The 24,362-nt window shown below is 42.1% G+C and overlaps 1 protein-coding gene across 1 annotated transcript in view; it reads left to right on the top strand.

Moving 5' to 3' along the window:
• LOC118080630 (inter-alpha-trypsin inhibitor heavy chain H3) overlaps positions 1–22,740 on the top strand; it is a 40,316-nt gene extending 17,576 nt beyond the window's left edge. Inside the window, exons 11-22 of the mRNA XM_088662456.1 lie at positions 6,014–6,195; positions 8,945–9,130; positions 9,940–10,079; positions 11,996–12,221; positions 14,740–14,745; positions 15,858–15,942; positions 17,720–17,779; positions 18,852–18,965; positions 19,778–19,985; positions 20,503–20,675; positions 21,983–22,094; positions 22,192–22,740. Of these exons, the coding sequence (XP_088518582.1) occupies positions 6,014–6,195; positions 8,945–9,130; positions 9,940–10,079; positions 11,996–12,221; positions 14,740–14,745; positions 15,858–15,942; positions 17,720–17,779; positions 18,852–18,965; positions 19,778–19,985; positions 20,503–20,675; positions 21,983–22,094; positions 22,192–22,321 (1,622 nt within the window). The 3' untranslated portion in view covers positions 22,322–22,740. The remainder of the gene's footprint in view (positions 1–6,013; positions 6,196–8,944; positions 9,131–9,939; positions 10,080–11,995; positions 12,222–14,739; positions 14,746–15,857; positions 15,943–17,719; positions 17,780–18,851; positions 18,966–19,777; positions 19,986–20,502; positions 20,676–21,982; positions 22,095–22,191) is intronic.
• The last annotated feature ends 1,622 nt before the right edge of the window (positions 22,741–24,362 follow it).

The raw sequence follows: 24,362 nt of genomic DNA, 5'->3' as shown, positions 1-24,362 counted from the left end.
GGCCATTTTAAAAATCAGTGTAAAAACTCTTCAAAGAAGAAGGGCAACTTCAAAGGCAAAGGGGGAGGAGGCCGAAAACCCCAAGGGCCAGCTGCATCAAAGGCTTTGATTTCACGCAGTTCTAATCAACTCACACGTTCTGTTTTTGTTGTCGACTCAGGAGCCACAAGGCACGTGGCCAATGATAAAAATCTCTTTCTTCATCTTGAGAAACAGGGAGGAGCAATTCATCAAGCGGATGGAACGACTATTAAAAGTTTGGCTCAGGGAACGGTTTCTTTGCAGAGCCTTAATGCAACAGTTAAAAATGTTATGTATGCTCCTCATTTGCAGGATAATCTCTTGAGTGTTTCTCAGCTAGACGCTCAAGGATTTAAAGTGGTGTTTGCAAACTCTCGGTGTGAAATTCTTCGAGACAACAAACTCATTCTTTATGCTAAGTGTGTTGATGGTTTATATGTATTGCCTTTTGTTACAGGTACAGCTGCTGGAGCAACTAAAGAAACTGAAAAGGCGTGCTGTAATATATCAGTAGATAAGAATGAGAAATTGCATAACCATTGTATTCATGATTATCATCGTTTGTTTGGTCATTTGCATTTCCAGGCAGTAGGTAAAATGCAAAATATGGTTGAGGGCATGAAAGTTCAAAAGTGTCCTTATCATATGAAATGTGTCTCATGTGCAGAGAACAAAATTAAGCAAGCTCCCAAAGGTACAAAATCTGGGAGGGAGGTTAAGAAACCTTATGAGATTGTGCATGCAGACTTGGTTGGACCTCTAGCGCTCTCTAGAGGAAACTCATGTTATTTTTTGGTTCTGATAGATGCCTATTCTAGATATGTTTGGGTCTATATGTTACAAAAGAAGTCTGAAGCCTTCTCTAAGTTTCAAAAATTTTGTGCATGGCTCAGGAATGTTCACGATGAGCATGTACGTTGTCTTTTCACTGACAGGGGTGGAGAATTTTGTTCAGAACAGTTTGAAAACTTTACTGCAGAACAGGGCATAGAGCACATGACTGCCACGCCCAGATCTCCATGGCAGAATGGTTTATGTGAAAGAGTAAACCAGACCTTGCAACAAGGAATTAAAACTCTGTTGCATGATTCAGGCCTACCCAACCCCTTTTGGGCTGAAGCTCTATCGTGTTTCACCTATATTTACAACCGCAGATATCAATCAGCCATTGATTGCACCCCATACGAAATGCTGTTCAAAAGGAAACCGTTTGTAAAACATTTAAAAATTTTCGGTTCTGAAGTTTGGGTGCACACTCTGCAAGGTGACAAACTGAGCAAATCTGGTCAACATGGCATTTTTCTAGGTTATGAAAAAGGTTCTTATCGTGTGCTGATGACAGACACAAACACAATTAGGCTGACCAGAAGCATGGATTGTAATCCAAAATGGGACAAAGTTGGCATTTTTCAATGTCATCCCATTTCAGATGATGAGGTGGTGAAACCAATTAACAAAGAGGCAAAACCTGTAATTGATGCTGATGGTAGCACAGATTCTGACACTGATACAGATGATCAGAATGAAAAGACCTCTTTTAAGAAATCAGATGGGTCTGACACTGATCTAGAGGTAGAATCTTTGCCAGATACAGGTCACCATTCTCCCAAGGAGGAGGAACCAGACCCAGAGGATCCCAGAGTATTGCGTAGATCTGAGAGAACTACCAAGGGACAAGCACCTAAACGATTTTCTAAAGAATTTGCTAAAGCTGCTATTTCAGATATGGCTGCCACTAGCAATCCAAACTCAGTTTTTGAACCAACTAACTACAAAGAGGTTCAAAATTTACCTGAAAAAGATGCCGAACCTTGGCTTAATGCCATGAAAGCTGAATTGAATTCCCTAAAGCAAAATGACACGTGGGAATTGGTTCCAGTAGAACCAGGCATGAAACTTGTAGACAGCAGGTGGATTTACAAAACCAAGACTGATCAGACTGGTAAAGTGGTCAGATATAAAGCCAGATTAGTTGCACGTGGTTTTTCTCAAGTTCCTGATCAGGACTATCATGAGACATATTCACCGACAGTCAAATTTGAGACAGTTAGGCTGTTGATGAAAATTGCTGCAGAAGAGGGCATGACCATATCTCATCACGACGTAAATACTGCGTTTTTGTACGGAATTCTCAATGAGAGTATTTACATGTCACCGCCAGACGGAGTGCAGATAAAAAAGGGAATGGTGTGTAAATTAAAAAAATCCCTGTATGGTCTAAAACAAAGTGCTCGATGCTGGCACACTAAGCTGACAGAAGTGCTGTTTTCCTTAGGTTTCCAGCAAGGAAAGGCTGATTCTTGTGTTTTTGTTAAAGAATCTAACCAGCACAAATTGTACTGCATTTGTTTTGTGGATGATATTTTGTTTTTCTGGAAGGATGCAAATATTTACAAAACCACTCTTGCAAAACTGCAAAAGCATTTTGATATGAAAGACCTAGGGGAAGTCAGCAATTATCTCTCACTGGAAGTAGAGAGAAATAAGCAAGGTGATGTTTTGCTGCATCAATCACGTAAGATCAATGATGTGATTGAAAAATTAAATCTGACAGATGCCAATTCTGTAGACACCCCCATGGTCACAGGGTACCAACATGATACTAATGCTAATGTTTTTCCTGACACTACATTGTTCAGAAGTGTTTTGGGTAAACTTAGTTTTATAGCAAGGTGCACAAGACCAGACATTGCTGTTAGCGTAAATTTGCTCAGCAGATATGTAAATCAACCTACAGTGCAAGACTGGAAGGCACTGAAACGCATAGTTAGGTATTTAAAAGGCACTATGCATTACAGGTTGAAGCTTACTAGCCAAAAATCTGGAGGTCTTGAGATCTATGCCGATGCCAGTTTTGGTAGTGATACAACTGATGGCAAGAGCACCTCAGGTGTGTGTTATTTGTACAATCAGTGCCTATTTGATTGGTCTTGTAAGAAACAGGCAACAATAAGCATGAGTTCATGTGAAGCAGAACTCAACGCTTTAAATTTTTCCCTCATGGATGTAGAGTGGTTATTGCAACTATGTGAGGATATGAGAGTAAAAATTTGTTGTCCAGTTCAAGTTTATCAGGACAACAAAGCCTGCATAGAACTAATCCATTCAGAAGGGTGCAAGCAAAGAACAAAACATTTGCTAATCAAATTGCACCGTGCCAGAGAATGCATTCAGAAAGGAGTTGTAAAAGTCTCATATATGCCAGGGAAAGAAATACCTGCTGATGCTTTGACTAAAGCTGTTAATAAGGAACAACTTGGTATATATGTAAAGAAATTGCTTTTGTGCTAGATTTTCATAATGGTCAGAATGAAAAGGGGGAGGTTGTGAGCATTTTCACCCCTCCCATTCTGAAAATCTGGTGATATCTGCTGTTGGGAGGGAACAGTTAGGAATTGTTACTTTGTTGTATTTCATTCCTGACTCTGCTCTCTGCCGTGTGCTGTGTGCAGTTTAATATCTTCTGTAGACAAGATGGCTAAGTGAGAGGCTGTAACACTCACAAAGCCAGATCTGTAAATATGCAGTAGTTAATAGAAATAAATGAGGAATGTTTTGAAACCTCTACAAATGCTTCTGCTGTTTACTGCTGATTTGGTGCTCATAAAGCCCAGTTATGAGTCCATGATTCCCGGGTGTATGCTGAAGGTGTTCCAGACGTCCTGCCCAGGCATAGGGGCCTAAGAAGACCTGGACAGATCCTGGCATTTACCCACAGGGACATTCCCGGAATGGTCGCGATTGCGTTCAGGTCGTGAGTTCATCCAGGGAGCTTGTCAGGATGACTCAATCATAGAAAAGGGTAAAACGGGGAGCAAAGGCAATGCAATACCCATAAAAAGGCTCAGGAAAGGGATCTGAGCTCTGACCGAGCCAAGCAGCGCAAAAAGGGGGTTCCCAACAGCTCCTGCACTTAGTAAAGTGGCGGGGAGGGAGGGAGAACCCAGCGCTAAATACAGTGCCTTCCCTTTCTATGAGATGCCTTGAAAGCCTGAGTGATTCAGTGACAGATCTCTCCATAATCTGAGACTAAAATAATAAGACTGCTGGCTGGCAGACAAAGAAGAAAGACCTACGAAGGTATGTACAATGATCGGCAGACAATTTGATAGCAAAAAAGGAGTCTAATGTTACGAGGGGGAGGAAGGAGGTCACCCTCAAATGCGATTTAGAATCATAGAATCATAGAGTTGGAAGAGACCACAAGGGCCATCCAGTCCACCCCCCTGCCAAGCAGGAAACACCATCAAAGCATTTCTGATAGATGGCTGTCAAACCTCCGCTTAAAGACCTCCAAAGAAGGAGACTCCACCACACTCCTTGGCAGCAAACTCCACTGTCGAACAGCTCTTACACTGTGCTTTAAAAATTGCGAAAAGAAGAACTTAAGGACTTAATTCCTAATTTGCGAGTCAAGGATACTGAAATACAGAAAATTGGAACCTGTTGCAGACATCTCTGAGATGGGCGGGAAGAAGTGACGGACACACTGATTCTTTGTTGCGACCGCGGAGTATCGGTGGGAGGAGAGAGAGACATAGGATGAGAACTTGAAGAAACCTTTTCATTTTATTCCCCTTAATTATAAAACTACCTCAAAAAGAATAAGGTATTAAAGAACCAATCCATGAGGGGAACATATAGATAATACATTAAAAGCAACATGACAACAAAGAAAAACCAGGTAACAGCAGGTATAACCTCGGCAACACCTGGAACACAAGCAAGAAGACCTTCCACAATAGAGATCGAGCCCAATTTAGATAGTAAAGAACTGATCCTGGGTATGAAAAAAGAGATGAATGAAAATATGAAAGCATTAGATGTAAAATTAGATATAATGGGAAATAAGATAGAGCAGAACCACAAATAATTCTGGACCTCACTGTTCAGATTAAAAATTTAGCCAACAAAAGTAAGGAATTAGACACAGATATGCAAGGATTAAAAATTAAATCCACTAAGCAGGATGAAGTGTTGAAAAAGAACCAGAACAAGAGCAAAGAGATGAAGAAAAGCCAAGATAAAATGAAGGAAGATTTTGTGGAATTCAAAAAGATGCAAGAAACAATGCTTGATGCAATTGCAACACAGGAGATGTAATTTTTGCCTGAGAGAGAACTGACGCTGAAATTTTGAGGAATAAGAGGGTGACAAGAAGAGAATATTGAGGAACTGATAATAAAGGAGCTGGCAAAATGGCTAGAAATCCAAGAATATTTCTCTATTTGTATGGACAAAGTGTTCAGGGTCAAGTCAAGGCTTGTGAGGTCCAATAAATGGCGAGGATATTGTCTTGTGTTTCTGAATTCAAGAATTCGAAAAGATAAAATCTTACAAACTAACAGGAAAAAGAGACTGAGAATTGATGATAAAGACATTATAATACTAAGAGAAATTCCTGCAAGATTGCTGAAGAAGAGGGTAAAATATAAATACTTAGCTGATGCATTGGAAAAAAATGACACCCCCTTCAGATGGGAATTCCCAAAAGGGATTTTCTTTACCCTGAAGCAAAATTAAAAAAAGATTGACAGTGGTAACTGAGGTAGAAAATTTTTGGAGGAAGTATTGTAAGACATTAGGAGGGGGGGGGGGAAGTGTGGGGAAAGGGGAAACCTAGAGAGGACTCGGAAAGTGACAAGGGGGAAGAAGAGGAGGGAGAAACTAGATATTAGAAGAGGGAGAAACTAGATATCTAGGAAGGAACTCATAAATTGAACAGTATTCAGTGGTACCTCCAGTTGCGAATGGGATCTGTTCCGGAGCTCCAGCCGCATCCCGAGGAATTATCTACCAGAGGTGCCACTTCTGCGCATGCGCACAGTGCGGTCCTGCTGAATGTGTTCTAACCTTTTTTCCTATTTGGGAAGAGAAAAACATTAATACTGGTATCTCAAGTACAACAGGGTTTTTGTTGCTTTTTTCTATAAATGTGTGTATAAATGAGAAACTTATTCAACATTTAATTATTGTCTCTGTTTTCTTGCAGGAGTGAGTAACACCCAAGAAATTTTACTCAGAGCCAAAAATGCAGCTCAAGGGAAATTCCCCATATATAATCTTGGGTTTGGTTATGACCTTGACTATGGCTTTTTAGAAAAGTTGGCAACGGAGAACAATGGAGTGGCTCGTCGTATCTATGAAGATTCCGATTCAGCCCTACAGTTACAGGTAAAATATGGTAACATTAGGTGACAATTGATATATTTTTTTAAGGTTAAAACAGATATGCTGCTGTTATTTTCAGAATGAAGACTCATCCACTTTAGTACCGCAGCATGATATTGTTACACACCACCCCAATCTCCACATCTGGTACAAGATTCCAGGGGTTGCAGGCATATTTAACCAGGCTCTGTGTTCCCTTTTGGGACAATGAGGCAGAGCAGATACTGTGGTGTCTTTATTTACACATATGTACAACCTGTGTCACGACTGAGCCAGCCCAGCCAGCTTTCAGAGGAGGAAGTAGGCAGGAAGGAAGAGATAGGGTTAACTACCAGAAGAGAGGAGGGACCCAGGTGGCGCTGTGGTTAAACCACTGAGCCTAGGGCTTGCTGATCAGAAGGTCGGCGGTTCGAATCCCTGTGACGGGGTGAGCTCCCGTTGCTTGGTCCCAGCTCCTGCCAACCTAGCAGTTCGAAAGCACGTCAAAATGCAAGTAGATAAATAGGAACCGCTACAGCGGGAAGGTAAACGGCGTTTCCATGTGCTCCTCTGGTTTGCCAGAAGCGGCTTTGTCATGCTGGCCACATGACCTGGAAGCTATACGCCGGCTCCCTCGGCCAATAATGTGAGATGAGCGCGCAACCCCAGAGTCGGTCACGACTGGACCTAATGGTCAGGGGTCCCTTTACCTTTACCTTTACCAGAAGAGAGGAGCCTAGCTGAGCGCCAACTTCCCCACCCTCAGGAATGCAGGTTGCCAATCGAACTATCTGTAATGGAGCAGGATCTCCGCCAGGTCTCTCAGTGGAAGGGAAAAGATGAGGAAGAGAAGATTGACTGTCTGTCTTCTCATGAATAAGTTGAAGGGAATCCGATGAGCCCACGGAGTCACCGCTGGGGGAGGGTGTGTGATAGGAGGCAGAAGCAGAAACCTAAGGGGCAGAAATCCCATTTAAGTTGGAGGAAGGGGAGGGACTAGTCTTGGCAGAAGAGTCATCGTAATTCATGAGGGCGGCTGGATTCTTGACAAGCTGCATCTAGATTGAAAGATGGCAGAGCATTCAGAGCATCCTATGAGAGTCTGGTTCCCCCCAGATTTAAAGGACAGCAAAAAGCCACCCCCCTGTGTCCCTTAGTTCCAGCCTGCCATCCCCATCTCACATGGAGTTCTGTCCTTCCTTCTCCCTGTCACAGCTAACTGACTCCCAGGACCACCCCACAGCCTACATCATTTAAAGTTGAAACCCTAAACCTGGTATTTGTCTCTGCCCACTAGCACCCCAGCAAATAAGGGGCCCCACTTCTCTTTACCTGGCAGTCTTGCCCTCTGACGGTTTCCTTGATGGACAATCTCTGACCTTTGTGCACTGCTACTGGCCCATCCAGCTAGACTGGTGACTTGGGAGTAGCTGCCGAGACCACAGAACACCGGTCCTGAAAGATCTACATTGACTCCCAGTACGTTTCTGGGCACAATTCAAAGTGTAGGTGCTGACCTTTGAAGCCCTAAACGACCTCGGCCTAGTATACCCGAAGGAGCATCTCAATTCCCACCATCCAGCCTGGACACTGAGGTCCAGCTCCCAGGGCCTTCTGGCGGTTCCCTCACTGCAAGAAGTGAGGTTGCAGGGAACCAGCCAGAGGGCCCTCTTGGTGGTGGCGCCCACCCTGTGGAGCACCCTCCTACCAGATGTCAAGGAAATAAACAACTACTGTATCTGACTTTCAAAAGACATCTGAAGGCAGCCCTGTTTAGGGAAGTTTTTAATGTTTGAAGTTTTATTCTGTTTAATATTCTGTTGGAAGCAGCCCAGAGTGCCCCCCCCCTGGCAAATTCATAACAGTATTGCTAAAACAACAACAACCCTGCTCTGCTTTGCTCAGCCCTATAGAGAGGGGCCAAACTGTTCCTAATCTGCCCTGGCAAGGCCACCTCTCCTCAACTCTTTCTGTTTATAAGGACAGAAGCAAAATTAAGCTAGAATGTTAGGAACAACACGTGCTTTGGAATACCAAGAATATAATATTGTGTATTTCCTTCGATTCAGTAGAGATTTTAAAGCAGAGAACGGATGGTTGCCTATGAGGGATGCCGTAGTACCTGTATGAAGAATCTTTGGCCCTCCAGTTGTTGCTGAACTACAATTTCCTTCATCCCTGGCCTTCAGTTGAGGCTGATGGGAATTGTAGGCCAGCAACATCTGGAGGGCCAAAGGCTTCCCAATCCAGCTATAGTGGATTGAGCTAGATGACCATTGAGATTCCAGCTGACTCCACATTTTATGATTTTCTGGCCTTTGTTCAGCGTGCAGAGGTGAAATTCTCCTACTTCTAATGTGCAGAGATTGATCAGTAGCAATCTTGTACTGGAGAGCTTGCCTTGTTCTGTGTTTGAATTTCTTTATCATTTTGCTTTTCCTACAAGGAAATTAAAGCAGCTTTTTGGCCTTATAGCAAACCCCCCACAACTCTATGAGTCAGATTAAGCCTACAGTAAATTTCATTATTTTTATTTAAGAGCATTTTAAACATTTCCTTCATGAATAAGTAATCTCAAAGTGGGGCACAATAAACAAAGCCAAGATACTATTCTGAAGCAGGCACAAAACATTTGATGGAACAAGATCATCAGGAGATAATTTTATTATCTACATTTTTGTACATGTATATATGCATTATTTTTCTCTTTTCAAAAGTGTGCACTGAAAATATGCTTTGTTTAAGTGTTGGTTTATTTATTTTTATTTTCTAGGACTTTTATAATGAGGTGGCCAATCCCTTACTTACAGAAGTAGAGTTTAAGTACCCTGAAAATGCAATCTCTGACTTGACTCAAAATAATTTTAAGCACTATTATGCTGGTTCTGAAATTGTAGTGGCTGGACGTATTATAGACAATGACCTAAACAGTATTACTGCAGAGGTGAAAGCTCATGGGGTAAGTGTCTTGTTAGGTCTGGCAATTATAACGTGTGTGTGTGTGTGTGTGTGTGTGTGTGTGTGTGTGGTTAAACTTTCTTTCCTGACAGTGCTTGCCATTTTACAAGGTAGGACTATAGCTTTGTAGATAAAGTTAGGAGCTTCTTGTTGTATGAGTTCATGTTTCCTTCTGTGTGTGAGAGAGATGCTTGCCTCTGATCCTGTAGCTGCCTATCATTCCCATTATGCCTACCCCTAACCCAGTGTTTCTCAACCAGTGTGCCTCCAGATGTTTTGGGACTACAACTCCCATCATTCCTGACCAGTGGTCTTGCTAGCTAGGGATGATGGGAGTTGTAGTCCCAAAACATCTGGAGGCACACTGGTTGCCCTAACCCATTCCTGACCAACTGCTCTAACCCATTCCTGCCCTAACCCATTCCAAACACTGCCCTAACCCATTCCTGACCAACATGGAAGTGAACTTCTCCAGAATTTTCATTCTTTGAGTCACTGCCATTTAGAGCCCTATTCTTCAGCTTTCTGTCTGAAAAGTTACCAAAATGAGAGCCAAAGGCTACTTGGCTAACCAACTTCCATAGCTGCCTTCATGAGCAGCCATTCCCTATGAATATTATGCAGAGGTATGAAATATTTGGAACCCAACCTTGCTTCTTTTTCACTTCCCTTCTTGCTACTTTTGCCTTTTATTTGCAAGCTATTATTTTAAACTGTAAATTACCTTGCTGGCTTTGGAAAAAGGTAGCATACATGTGTTGCAAGCAAGATAATGAGTATAATGAAGTATTTCTTTAAAATGCCTAACAGGCAGAACAAGATGTGACTTACGCTGAACAAACAGATGTTGAAGAAACAGCTAAAGCTACTGAAGAGCAGAAATACATATTTGGGGATTTTATTGAGAGACTTTGGGCTTATCTCACCATTCAACAGCTTCTGGAAAAACGGTATTGGACAGTGCTTTCTGATGTCATGAATAAGAGCAAAAATTTGGAGAAATATCCCGCATCTAATTGAATAAGGCTGAAATCCAATGCAAAATTTCCTAGAGTGCGGACAATTGAACATAGTAGGACTATACATAGGATTGTTCTGGAATTGCCCCCATTTTTTCTTACGAGGGGCAATTTTTCAAGAAGGGCATTTGTCTTAAATGGGATAAAAGCACGCTTGTAATTGATCAATCTTATGCAGGGCTTTTTTTTCAGCCAGAACTCAGTTCTGGCACCTCTCAGGTAGGCACTACTGCCATTATAAGAGAACAAGGGTGAGTTCTGGCACCTCTTTTTTCCATAAAAATAGCACTGGTCTTGTGCTTTGTGAAGGCATTTCAAGTACAGTGAACCTTAAACCCTAAATCTAGCTCTTCAGTTTCAGCCATTCCGTAGCCGAAAACGTAAATGCTTGTGACACAGAGAGGTCTCCTCACTTGATTAAAAGTCTTCCTTTTCCAAGGTGGGAGGAAATAGTGTCTTGACCAACAAGCTACCAAAGAGGCATCAGATTAAAGATTGTAATCTACCCCTAACAAATACAGTGGTACCTCGGGTTGCAAACACTTCAGATTACAGACTCCGCTAACCCGGAAGTAGTACCTCGGGTTAAGAACTTTACCTCAGGATGAGAACAGAAATCACGTGGCCTCATTAGTTAAAGTGGTACCTCAGGCGAAGAACGGTTTCAGATTAAGAACAGACCTCCGGAACAAATTAAGTTCGTAACCAGAGGTACCAATGTATATCCAATGTTCTCTTGAAGCCGTTGGAATTGTGTTTTCTTTCAACCATACTATTGTGCATATTTCAGGTTACAGGTAGGTAGCCGTGTTGGTCTGGATCGAAGTAAAATAAAAAAAGTTCCTTCAGTAGCACCTTAAGTTGGTCTTTAAGGTGCTACTGAAGGAACTTTTTTATTTTGCATATTTCAGAATAGTTTGCTCTAATTAATGCTATGTGGGTTGCGGGTGGCGCTGTGGGTTAAATCACTGAGCCGAGGGCTTGCCGAACAGAAGGTTGGCGGTTCGAATCCCCGTGACGGGGTGAGCTCCCATTGCTCGGTCCCTGCTCCTGCCAACCTAGCAGTTCGAAAGCACGTCAAAGTGCAAGTAGATAAATAGGTACCGCTCCAGCGGGAAGGTAAACGGCGTTTCCGTGCGCTGCTCTGGTTCGCCAGAAGTGGCTTTGTCATGCTGGCCACAGAGTCAGTCACGACTAGACCTAATGGTCAGGGGTCCTTTTACCTTTACCTTTAATCATCTTACATGGCAGTTCCCTAAAACAAAGAACTCTGCCTCCTCTGTTCTCCAACCTCAGCTGATGTTCTCATTTAACACAAATATATTCCCTTTTCGGCCCACCAAATTTTTCAAAATTGTTGCCAGAGTTGGATGCAGGATTTGCACTTTAAGCTGCTGCTCATAAGAAAGGCCCTTTGTTCTCTAGCAGAGGTTTATTGCAGAAGCAGTGTGAATGCAGATCACCAGTACAGGCACCCTTTATCATTTCTAGAATTATATCTTATTTCCCATCAAGGAACAAATACTTCTATGCAGTTATGTTGCATTTAAAACACAGAGATTCTGTTTTTAGTTATTATGATGGTTAATAGCCACAGACAGACCTATCCTACATGGAGTTCTCCAATTCTTTTTTAACCATGTGTGTGATTGGCTGCAACACTGAGGTGGCTCATATGTGACCCTCCTGATGTTTTGGACCACAACTCCCATAATCCCTGGCCGTGCTAGATAGGGCTGATGGGAGTTGGAGTCCCAATGACATCTGGAGGGCCCCAGGCTAGCCGCTTCTGATGTAATGCAACATATGGGGGCAACCAATTTACTTGATGCTGTCCTTTCATCCAGCAATGTAGCAAAGGGAGACGAAAAGACTAATCTGACTGCTGAAATCTTGGACCTGTCTCTGAAATACAAGTTTGTGACTCCTTTAACATCTATGGTAGTTACAAAGCCAGAAGACACAGTGAATGAGACTGCAATTGCTGACAAGCCTCTGGAAGGTAGAGATATATTATACCGTTTTTATTTTATTTTACCAGGGGTTTGTGATCCTGACTCTCAATTTCATTGTTGAAGGTGAAGATAAAGTTTGAAAAGTCCATGGTACTGCAGTGTAGATTTTATTCACTACAAAAATAGCAAATTGACTTGTTTTTCCAAAGGAAACAGATTTGTAAGTACACACACACACACAAGTTTCCTGGCCAATAACTGGCAGTGGGAAAGAATATCAGCAGCATTTCTGCTGATACCCAGAAAAGGAAAGTTGTGTTGGTTTTTGAATAGGTTCTGAATCGTATTTGAATAGGTTCTGCTGTGGAAGGTCTGTCTTCACACCTTGTTTGAAAGCAGAGTAAAAGGAGTGACAAAGAACCTGTGGCAACAATCTGAGATTACATCTGGTTGCATTAAGTAGCTGGTGATTGGGTGACATGACTCCTCATATTCAGAACAGCTGTATGTATAGAACATATCCATCCTAGGTGAATAACTATAAAATATTTGGTTGCATCTAGCTTGTTCACTCCTGCTGGCAGAAGGCTCTTTGATCCAGAGCAGAGATTTCCATGAATGCAGAGGGGAAGGAAGTGGTTTTATACTCCCTGATCCCTACCACAGGTTCTGTGTGTGTGCAGAAGAGATACATATTTGGGGGGGGGGGGTGTTTTCATCAAAAATTGCACCTCCACTTTCTACTCACAAAATCTTCTGCTGAATCAAAGTAGTCTCCATCTGCAGAAGAACACAATTGGGTATAAGCCTTAAATGGGATGAAAGAACTAAATCTACCTCAAAGCAAAGCCCATTAGATGAGAATCATGATTTATTACGATGATTTATTAGATTTCTTACCCACCCTTCAGCAAAAAGCTCCAGGGCAAGTTCATGACAGTAGCAAAATACAATATTAAAATCAGTTAAAACAATGCAGTGTCAAAAGAATATGGCGGCTGATACATATATATACCTCAGGTGTCATTACCATGCTTGATTCAGTCTGTAGCAGTAGAAGTCTGCTTACTCTTGTGGTGCAGCAGTGTTGCTGGACGGCAGAGACACCTCCCAGGTCCCAGCGAGGAATCCCAGGATCGGCCTCCTGTCCTGATGGGCGGCGTGGGTGTAAGCCCATGTCACCTATCGGGAGACGGATCCTAGCCTGCACCCAGGATTGGCAAATGGGGGTGCAGGCTTGGATGTGGGCTGGGCTGAGGGGCAAAGCTGATGGAGCAGGAAGGCTTACCTCAGGTCCATGCCCCGGCCATTTAAACAGCTCGCACCTGGAGCCCTTACCTGTTCCGTTCCTCGCCGGGTTTGTCGTTGGGATCTTCTTCATCACCTTGGGAGCCGTCCTCTGACCCTGTGGCCACGTTTGCCTTCTTCGCCCGCAGAGATGCCTACTGCTTGCCGCCTCACCTTGCCACTCCGAGCATTGGGGCAATCTCAGGCTTGGATGGAGGGGAGGTTGTAGTCTCTGCCTGCCCCTCCAAATGTTCGGTATCCCGTTAAAGGGATCTGGGGGGAGTGGCCATGTTCACATGTCCAGTCAGGGCCCAGGGCCGACGGCACTCCCCCCGTACGCCGGTCCCTGCGGGAGTCACCCTATTTGATGTCAGGAACCAGAGCCGTAGTTAGGTAATCTTGCGCCCCTTGCAGAACTGCCCTGATTGCGCCCCCTACCAACGGACAAATTAGCTCTTCTTTCTGCCTCTCTTCCAACCCACCCCCTCCACCCATTCAATTCCCTCGCATATCATATAAAGACCCTCTATTTGAAACCTTTTCTTATGAGGCAATAATTGATATTTTTATTTATGGACGACATATTTACGGACACATTTTTAGCCAATTTAGCCCCTCCCCCCTCGCCTGCGCCCCTGGCGGGGGCCTTCCCCATCACCGCCTAGCTATGGCCCTGCTAGGAACCCCTGCTCAGATTGACCATGGTGTCACTTCCGGCAGGTGGGCTGGAAGTATTTAATTGCCCCATGCCCAATTAAATGCTCTTTCATCTGTATTCAATAAAGTTGATGCAATATCAGTCTTTGATTTATTGGGGCTGGGGAGCACGACGCCAGGGACTGCAAGTGGTTATTCTACAATCCTTTATATAGCTGATACCTTGGACGTATCCAGATTCTGTTGAGAATGTTCTACTGTTCGTTTGCTTTCAAAGTGCTTCAGGGCGAGCCTACCCATGAGGTGGAGTGAGGCAGTTGCCTCAGGTGGCAGATCTGGCCTCTTTGTGGACTACTGGGTGCCTCATGCACTTAGCAGCCTCTGCCGCCACCTTCTTCTCTGCTGCCTGCTCAACTCCTATGGCCTCCTTTTACTCCCTTGCTGCACTGGGCTTCCTCAGGCTGCCTCCAATCACCTCAGGCAGCGGCTGAAGAAGAGGTGGCGGCGGCAGCAGTGGTGGTAGGGGGCACTGAGCAAAAAGGAGGAGGAGGCGGCGGGTGAGGAGGGTGTATGTGGTATTTTCTCTTTTGCCTCAAGTGGCAAAATGTCCTAGGCTGAAGTAATCTATGTCAGAATGAATGTTTCTAAATGTTTAACTCTCTTTCTTCTTTTTCTTTTAATGTTGAAAACAGCTGAGGGTAAGTTTTATTGCATTGATCGTTTCACTGTTAATTATTATTTTACTTTAATGATTGAGCAAATGTATACTAAATAGGTATCATGTGGTGGGGTTTGTGATTTCAGCTCTCTTGACGTAATATGCTGGAGACAGTTCTCTAGTAACACTTCTTTATTAAAGTAAACAAGACTGACTCTGAGGGCAGGAAGGCTACATTTATAGGGACAGGGGACTAGCTAGAAAGGGATACATTTTGGGGGGAACAATATCAGGCAATCACAGTGCTGCCTTTTGGAGGAAACCAATAAGACAGAGGATCCAAATAAAGCAGCTTAAATGAACCAATAGTAGCTGTACCCTCTGGAACCAAAAGGCAGTTACTTTATCCTAATGCAAATACAAACCTAGACAGCATCTTAAAAAGCAGAGACATCACCTTGCCGACAAAGGTCCGTATAGTTAAAGCTATGGTTTTCCCAGTAGTGATGTATGGAAGTGAGAGCTGGACCATAAAGAAGGCTGATCGCCGAAGAATTGATGCTTTTGAATTATGGTGCTGGAGGAGACTCTTGAGAGTCCCATGGACTGCAAGAAGATCAAACCTATCCATTCTGAAGGAAATCAGCCCTGAGTGCTCACTGGAAGGACAGATCGTGAAGCTGAGGCTCCAATACTTTGGCCACCTCATGAGAAGAGAAGAATCCTTGGAAAAGACCCTGATGTTGGGAAAGTTTGAGGGCACTAGGAGAAGGGGACGTCAGAGGACAAGATGGTTGGACAGTGTTCTCGAAGCTACGAACATGAATTTGACCAAACTGCGGGAGGCAGTGCAAGACAGGAGTGCCTGGCGTGCTATGGTCCATGGGGTCACGAAGAGTCGGACACGACTAAACGACTAAACAACAACAACAACAATGCAAACACAGACAATAATAATACAGATATAAAATCCTTTGACTCAATACACAACAGTGGTGATGGCAGCAGTGGTAGGGGGCACTGAGCAAAAGGAGGAGGAGGCGGCAGGTGAGGAGGGTGTATGTGGTATTTTCTGTTTTGCCTCAGGTGGCAAAATGTCCTAGGCTGAAGTAATCTATGTCAGAATGAATGTTTCTAAATGTTTAACTCCTTCTTCTTCTTCTTCTTCTTCTTCTTCTTCTTCTTCTTCTTCTTCTTCTTCTTCTTCTTCTTCTTCTAATGTTGAAAACAGCTGAGGGTAAGTTGTATTGCATTGATCGTTTCACTGTTAATTATTATTTTACTTTAATGATTGAGCAAATGTATACTAAATAGGTATCATGTGGGATCCCTGGCAGGGATGGATTTCACACAGTGTACCAAGTCATTTGTGTACCATGCTGTTCGTTGCTTTGGATGCTTTGGTGATGTAATGAAAACTGCCCCAATTTCTTTGTAAGGATTTTAAGGAAAGTGTTTGGAATTAGTAGTCTAAACTGCACACACATATGGTTAATATTGCTACTTACTGTAATTTTAAATGTTATTTATGTTAGTGATGTAAGATCTAGAACTCAGAAATAATAATAATAATGATGATGATGATGTGCAAATACAATAGCCAAATGATAACTGGGCTACTATATAGGAGCTGCACAGACGAATAAAAGGTGAAATCGCTCTACTACAAAACTGTTAAAGGTACAGGAGCTATGCACTCCTTTGTATCTGCCCACCATAAGAACAGAATGAATCTACCGTAATAACATTTTTTCATAGGTACAACTTTAACTGGACAGCAGTACATACCTATTATGGGCCATGCCACTCGGACACAATTTCCCCCATATTTATGTTTCATTTCCACTAGAATTTTTGAAATAATTATTCTGAAATACATATTTAAATGCTTGTTGAAATACATTTTTAAATGTACATTTCTCTAAAAACACATATAAAATACTTATTTTGCTCAAAATATGAATCTAAATGCATGTTTTCTCTCACAACACACATTTAAACATTTATTTTCATTAAGGATACATATTATATTGCACAGTTGTCAAAATTTAAATTGCAGAGAACTGTGTCACAACATTTAGAGAACTGCAAAACAAGGGTAGCTATGTTTTGATCTGCACATTGATCCAAAATGTCATTTCATTATAGGAAGTCCTACGAACATCCCTACGTTCTGATAACTGTTTAGAAGACAATTATAGAAGATATCATAGGGAAAATAGGGTGCAATGTTTCAGAGCCCCAGAACATGAGCCTAGCAAGAGAGCAGTGTGCAGGGTGGGAACCAAAGGTGGACAAGCTACCCCAGAAGGAGCAGGAAGTGTCCTCCACCAGAGGTACTACCCTTCCCCTAATACGCCGTAGACCCCAAGAACTCCAGCTACTATTCAGAAATCTAGTAAGACCTGTATCTAACCAACTGCACATTACAAAGACTGACATCTGTGGTACATAGGAACATGGACTTGGCTTTATACAACATCAGGCCATCTAACTCAGTCTTGTCAACAACACTTGCTGGCATCAGCTCTCCTTGGTGGTATGCCACTAAGTTTTAGTGAGAGTAAACCTGCTGAAATCCATTGATTTCAATAGGTCTACTCTGAGTAAAGCTTAGTAGAGTACCACCCAGATTTGCTCTGGAGGTTTGGGGAAACTCCCACAACAGATCTAAGGGTCACATGGGTGCTGAGAGGGGGGTGACCCTTCATTGCATGAAATGAAATATTCACCATTGTGCTAGAATACAATCCATAATCTATGTTTATTTTATTGCCTGTATCTTGGTTATTTCACCTCTTTTGTTTATTCCATAATAACAGCAACATTTTTTCAATGAAGCTGTGAAGTAGCATAAGATTCATTGAAACTTTAGTTTTGTCTGTTCCGATCAGGAACAGTATACAATCAAGTTATGTTTATTTAAAATTAGTATGAAAATTCATCTCTCTCTCTCTCTCTCTCTGCATTCTGTTTTGCCTCTACTGGTATAACATTTTCTTGTTTCTACATAGCATCACGTCCTCTTATTCCATCATATTATGCACCACCAAGCTATCACAGATATACTAGCGGTGAGTTTTGTTTTGAATTGTTACAGATGATGGCTAGGGGGATATGTGGTCTAAAACACTTAAGTTCTACAGTCTCCGAGTCAGCATTCCATATGAATCATAAGACAGAGACATATCGGTAGTTCCCAGTTCAGATTTCATGATGAGCCAGGGTTTGAAGAGTTAGGAATGTGCTGGAAGGCTCATGCTCTCCTTTTTCTCTTCTCAAATTCAAGTTTCCTTCTTTACATTCTGGTTTTCTCTAACCTTGGTATGCCATGACATTCAAATTTGACAGCATTGCCTTGAAGCCAAACAAACAAACAAACAAACAAACAAAGTATCAGGCCTGTTAGATCCCCATATATATCAATAACTCTTAAATTAAATAATTATTACATCACATTAAAATCATTGTCAAATGCAACTCTCTTTCTTAAGCTATGACTAAGTTGGAGGGGCTGTATCTGTCTGATTCAAATTACGTAGTACAGTAAAGCTATTTTTGTGAGCATAGGTGGTTCTAGCATGCTTAAGGCAGAATTACGTACTGTACTATGAAGCAAGCAAGTGGTTCTCAACTCTCTGCTTGCCTCCTAACTCTAATTGGGGAGGGAGAATTGGCAGGCGGGAGAGGGTGGTGCCTAACCTTTCCAGAACTACCTTGTCCCTGCAAATCCCAACAATCCACTCCATACTCCTACGATTTCCCTTCTGCAAGGCTCTGAGGTTGGAAGTAAGGCTAGCTGAGAGGAAAACAGCCTAGGAGGAGGAGGAGGAGAATTTATTCAGGTTAGGCACCTGAATATCAGTTCAGTTCTGCCCTACAAAGATTCTACCCCCAACCCCACCAATGTTCATGTTACTAAGGCAAATAGCGGTGTGAGGACACATATTTGCTGCAGTAACTTGTAGTTCCATCCAAACTTTGTAATGGATTGTGAACTCTTTCTGGAGCACAGTAAGGGCATTCATTACAGGCAGAAATAATTTCTTTCCGCATTTCTGGACTCTTTCTGTATTCTTCAAATGTGAAATGAACTCGTGCTTTCAGAGAATGATCAATGATCTAATTGTAAATATCTATTTGCAGTCGATGCAGATCCTCACTTCATTATTGATGTGCCCCAAAAAGAAGATGCTCTTTGCTTTAACATTAATGAAGAGCCAGGCGTTGTGTTAAACCTAATCAGAGACCCAACTACAGGTAAGGTTTTATCACACATGCTGAGCGCCACTTGCCACTCTCTGTGTGCAGAGACTGGAGCCTGGAGCCCCATGAGCTATGAAAGTGCTAAGTAACAGCCTTGCATAAGGACATGGGCTGCTCCTCCTCATCTCTTGTTTGCTGTGCAGTCCCATCCAGCTGGTACCTACAGCTACCCACTCACCCTCACATACACACACACATGCACCAGCATTGTTTTCCATCAGTATGATGTAGTAGCTAAGAGTGGTGGACTCAATCTGGGGAACCGGGTTCGCTTCCCCGCTCCTCCACATGCAGCTGCTGGGTGACCTTGGGCTAGTCACATTTCTCTGAAGTCTGTCAGCCCCACTCACCTCACAGAGTGTTTGTTGTTGGGGAGGAAGGGAAAGGAGACTGTTAGCTGCTTTGAGACTCCTTCGGGTAGTGATAAAGCGGGATATCAAATCCAAACTCTTCTTCTTCTACTTTCCAGTAGCTAGATGCACTTGGAGCCTGTTATCTCTGTTCTCACTACAAGAGGGAACCTGCAGGGTCTGCCAGATGCCTAAAGGTGGCTTGGGTGGGAAATCGGTAAGGCCAGGCTAAAATAACAGGATCTTGGATATCTTCAAACTGAGAGTTTTCTCCAACAGCAATCTGGGGTTCAGCTAAGGCCTTTTATCCTATCCCCTTTCGGAAAAGTGGAGTTCCTTAGAGAGGTAGCCTTCTGGCAGTTTTTAATATTGTATATTTAGTTGTCTATAGAAAACTGCTCTTTTAGCTACCAGTCCTAATTTTTCTGAAGAATTTTTATTTACTTCTCTTTTTAGGTATTACTGTCAATGGGCAACTTATTGGCGACAAGAAGAGCAGTAATGATGTAGGGTCAATAAACAATACCTATATTGGAAGACTTGGGATTCTAAATACACAGTTGAATGTAAAACTTGAAATAACTCCCGAGAATATCACTCTTCACAATGGCACAAAGCAAATGATGTTCACATGGCTTGATGAAGTCACCTTACTAAATCCTAGGTAAAATTCACACACCAAGCATGTTTTAAATTATTATTTTTTCTTAAGCAAAGAAACACAGATAACAGAAGATGTAAAAGATAAGGAAGGACTGTAGCTCAGTGGCAGAACATCTGCTTGGCATGCAGACTCAGGGTCAAGCCCCAGTATGTCTGGGTGGGGCTGAGAATATCCCTGCCTAAAATCCTGGAGAAATGCTGCCAGTCAGTGTTGACCAGCCTTTTTCAACCTCGGGTCCCTAGATGTTGTTGGACTACAACTCCCATCATTCCTTGCTAGCAAGACCAGTGGTCAGGGATGATGGGAGTTGTAGTCCAACAACATCTGGGGACCCAATGTTAAGAAAGGCTGATGTAGACAATACTGAGCTACATGGACCACAGGCCTGACTCAACACAAGGCAGCTTCCTGTTCTTAAATACACTCCCCCAAAGTATTCTATTCGAGTTGCTGTAGCGATTTGTGGTGTTAACCATTGAATGCACCTGTTCATATTGTATTTCTTTATCCAATCTAGTTTGACTTTGAAAATCACTCGAAAAAAGAGCCTGGAATTTTCAATGGGAGAAGGAGCAACCTTTATAGTGGTTTTGCATCAGTCGTGGAGCAAAAATTCAGTACATCCGAATTTTCTAGGATTTTACACGTTGGATAGTCACAGGTTGTCTGGGCGAACCCATGGTTTATTAGGTATGAATCTGTGAAATGACTGATATGCTGAACATGAAAAGCAATATTCGTTTTCCAGAAGTATGGAAACCTTATTTGAGTTGAAAACCTTTGGGGCAAGGAGTAAACCACAATGTACAAATATTTAAACAAAGGAGGAAAGTACCAAGTTTGATAGATGGGAGGGGGAGAAGGATGGGGGGGAAATAAGATATTTGCTTCTTAGTAAGTTCTACTGAGCAAAATAAAGCCCCCTTTTCAGTAAACCTGAAACACTTGTTTGTTTTTAAGTTTGGGTCCTCTTATGTGGATGCAATGCAGCTTCTGAACGTTAAAAATGTAAACAGTGCAGTGTTTTTCCTTAATTCCCCCCCTCTAAAGTGTCTTATAAAGATTGGAAATTTTTGCCTTGCCATCATTTTGCAAGCTAGGAAACAAGAGCTTAAATGTGCTTAATGACCAGGTTTTCCTGTCATTATGCCATTCATAGTGATAGTTACACAATTTTAGACCCTGGACATAATGGTCTGGAAGTGACTCTTTAAGATGTAATGTGTATTCTTTCACTTACTACCGTAGTAACTCAGTTCCGCCATGGCTAGGGGCCTCCTACTCATTCTGCAGAGGGGGGTCCTGGCCTTCTGCTTCCCGGTCCTGCCCTAACAGCACCACTGGACACCCATATATTTGGCCTCATTCCATGAAAAACATCCCAGTAGATACCTATTATCTCTTATCAGTCTATAATATTACATCTACCACAAGAGCAATTGTATTTGACCAGTCTACAAACTAAATAAAACTAAGACAGAGGCCATGTTCCTAACTAGGGATGTTTGAGAAATTGGTTATTTGTAGATTCTGATATAAACTGACCTGAACTGTAGCTCTAATGGAGACTGGAATTTAGTTACCGGTATGCATCAGCTTTCCTGCTTTCTGAATGTCCCTGACATGGTTCTCGACTCAATTTTGCATTTTTATTTTAACAAAATGAGTTTTAAAGTCCATGTTTTAAGAGAAAATGTATTTAGGCTGCAATGCTATTCACACATACTTTGGATGAATCAAGCTGCACTGTACTCAGTGGGACTTCTGAATAGGACTGCACTATACATCTATAGATAGATCTGTCTATGCACTAGATATTTAAATACATTTTTGGTGCAGAATCTAGTATTACATTAAGTGCCATGAGGAACTACTATTTTAATTCCAGTTCAAGATGATTGCAAAAGAACAATTGCCTCAGCACCACTGAAAGATCTTAGTGTGGAAGCAACTCAAACCCATAGTGATAATTGCTATCGCTTTTTTTTACCCTTTAGGGCAGTTTTTCCACCCAATTGACTTTAATATACTTGAAGTCCATCCTGGGTCTGATCCTCAGAAACCAGATGCTACAATGATTGTGAAAAATAACCAGCTGACAGTAACCAGGTGAACAGCAATTCAGGTATCTGAGAAATAGTATTTTGCCTGCACGAAGCTCTGGATTTTAATTTCACTGCTGTGTATTTTTTTCTTTTCTTTTTAGGGGATGGCAGAAAGATTACACAGAAGATGTAAAGAATGGTGCAAATGTCCCTTGTTGGTTTATTCACAACAATGGGGAAGGTCTAATTGATGGCATATACACAGACTACATTGTTCCTAGCTTGTTTTAGGATGAGATATATTCATCTTTGGCTGCAACACTTTGAAGTGACAGAATATATCAATGTTATACCACTAATTACCACCCACCCACCCCCTGTAAAAATGTCACCACAGATCAAGTTTTTTTGTGATTCCTGCTTGTATACAACACGGGCACCCTAAGTTCCTACAAAATATTATCAGAAGCAGAATGTGTACTCTACAAAGCTTGGGGCTGCTGCTTTCTCTTATTAGTAGAGACTGCTGTGGTGGGTAGTGCAATCATTTCTTTTACGAGCACTCATTCTGATTTCTTCTCTTCATATTAAATGCAGCCATGATTTGCATAATTTAAATGTAGTGTTGATAGGAAGAAGTTCAAAGCAAAGGTATCGAAGCACTTCATTTTGTATAATCATTCCAACTGTGATTAAAACTGTGATTAAAATTTCAAGGTCATGATTCTTTTTGTGGGAAAGCAGCATACCATTCAAGTTATGAATGAATGAATGAATGAATGAATGAATGAATGAATGAATACCTTCAAGTGTGTGTGATTTCTGCAGCCTCTAGTAGTATAACAGCATACCTGCAATCCCCTCTGCCAAAAAATTGCTCAACCCTCTGGAACACTTTGAAGGTGCACAGAGTGCTGGAGAGGAGAGAGGGGAGAAAGATCCATTGTACAAAGGGAAACCTGTTGCACAAGTGGAATGGCAGTGTTGGGTACAACCCATAAACTTTTGTTGTCATTGGTACAAATGGAAGGTTGCACTGCTGCATGTTCTATCTGCTGAACATGTTGTATGTTTATTGGTCAGACGATTGGTGTGTCATGTAAAAAATATTTATGTGCCAAATAGCTGGAGCAGTTTCCACATTTATCCCTTTCAGCAGACACCAGGTCAAAAGATACCAGATTTTCAGCTTGTAGTGTCCTAACAAAACCTCAGTACTAGTTTTTTGCATGCCCAGTGATTCCTTTGGCATCATATACTACTCCCACAGTTACGTGGATAGCCATAGTTGACATTCTAACATTGCAAAAGCATGTTAATAAACACTCATTTTCAGGCATACTGGTTTTTGTATTATATATTTGGATATTCACATAGGGAAACTATTGGAGGCATTGATGGGTTAAGCAAGTACCTGAGAATACAGACAGGGATAAGTGCCACTGTACATGAAATTACACTAATGATTTAATATTCTAGTACAGTTCTAGCTCTGACTGGTTTGGACCTCTATATCCTCTCAAAGTAGAATTATGCTTCCTTTTTTAAAGTATTTATGAACCTAAGGTTTATGCTGAGGTAAACTAGGTGATTCCCCAAGGACACATGGGGAGCATAGTTCCTGGGTATACTTTAAAAAATCATTTAAAAGAAATCCATATGAAAGTAGTGACTCAATGTCTGCATCACATTACCCGTTACTCATGGAGCAGTAGGTTAAAACCGAACGTGCTTGTACAGTGGAGTATTCTAGAAAATGGCACCACTGGCTAGCTAGAATTCCAAACAAGAGCACTTAGGTTTGTACTTGTGATATACTAACAGTGAACTCATCTGGATTTTGTCGTAAATCCAATTTACAACACTATTGCTTACAAGTCCCACCTAGTAAAGACATAGAATTTTGATGTAATTGTGGGTTAATCCCAAAGTGTGTGTAGGAATTGAGTCGTATTTGGATGCACATTCTGCTGAACGCAGCAAAATTTACTTCGGAGTAAACATTATGTAGGATTGGAGTGCAATCCAATGCGCACAAAGGCCCACAGCATGATGTCAAAGAACAAGAGAGCAACCCTTTCATAGAATCATAGAGTTGGAAGAGACCACAAGGACCATCCAGTCCAACCCCCTGCCAAGCAGGAAACACCATCAAAGCATTAAACTTTCAAAGCAGAGGAGAGAGACATTTACCCTGAACTGTAAAAAATAATAATCATGCTCCAAAGTAAGTTCCCACCCCCTCACCAAGGTTCAGGTTAAGGCAGTGGTTCCCAAACTGGTCCGCATTAATATTCAAATTTCATTCCGGTGGTCTGTGACACGTCCGCAT

Source organism: Zootoca vivipara, chromosome 2, assembly GCF_965207765.1.
Source record: "Zootoca vivipara chromosome 2, rZooViv2.hap1.1, whole genome shotgun sequence".
Lineage (NCBI taxonomy): Eukaryota > Metazoa > Chordata > Lepidosauria > Squamata > Lacertidae > Zootoca > Zootoca vivipara.
The sequence above is the reverse complement of the archived record's forward strand: the minus strand, read 5'-3'. Positions and strand labels throughout refer to the sequence as shown.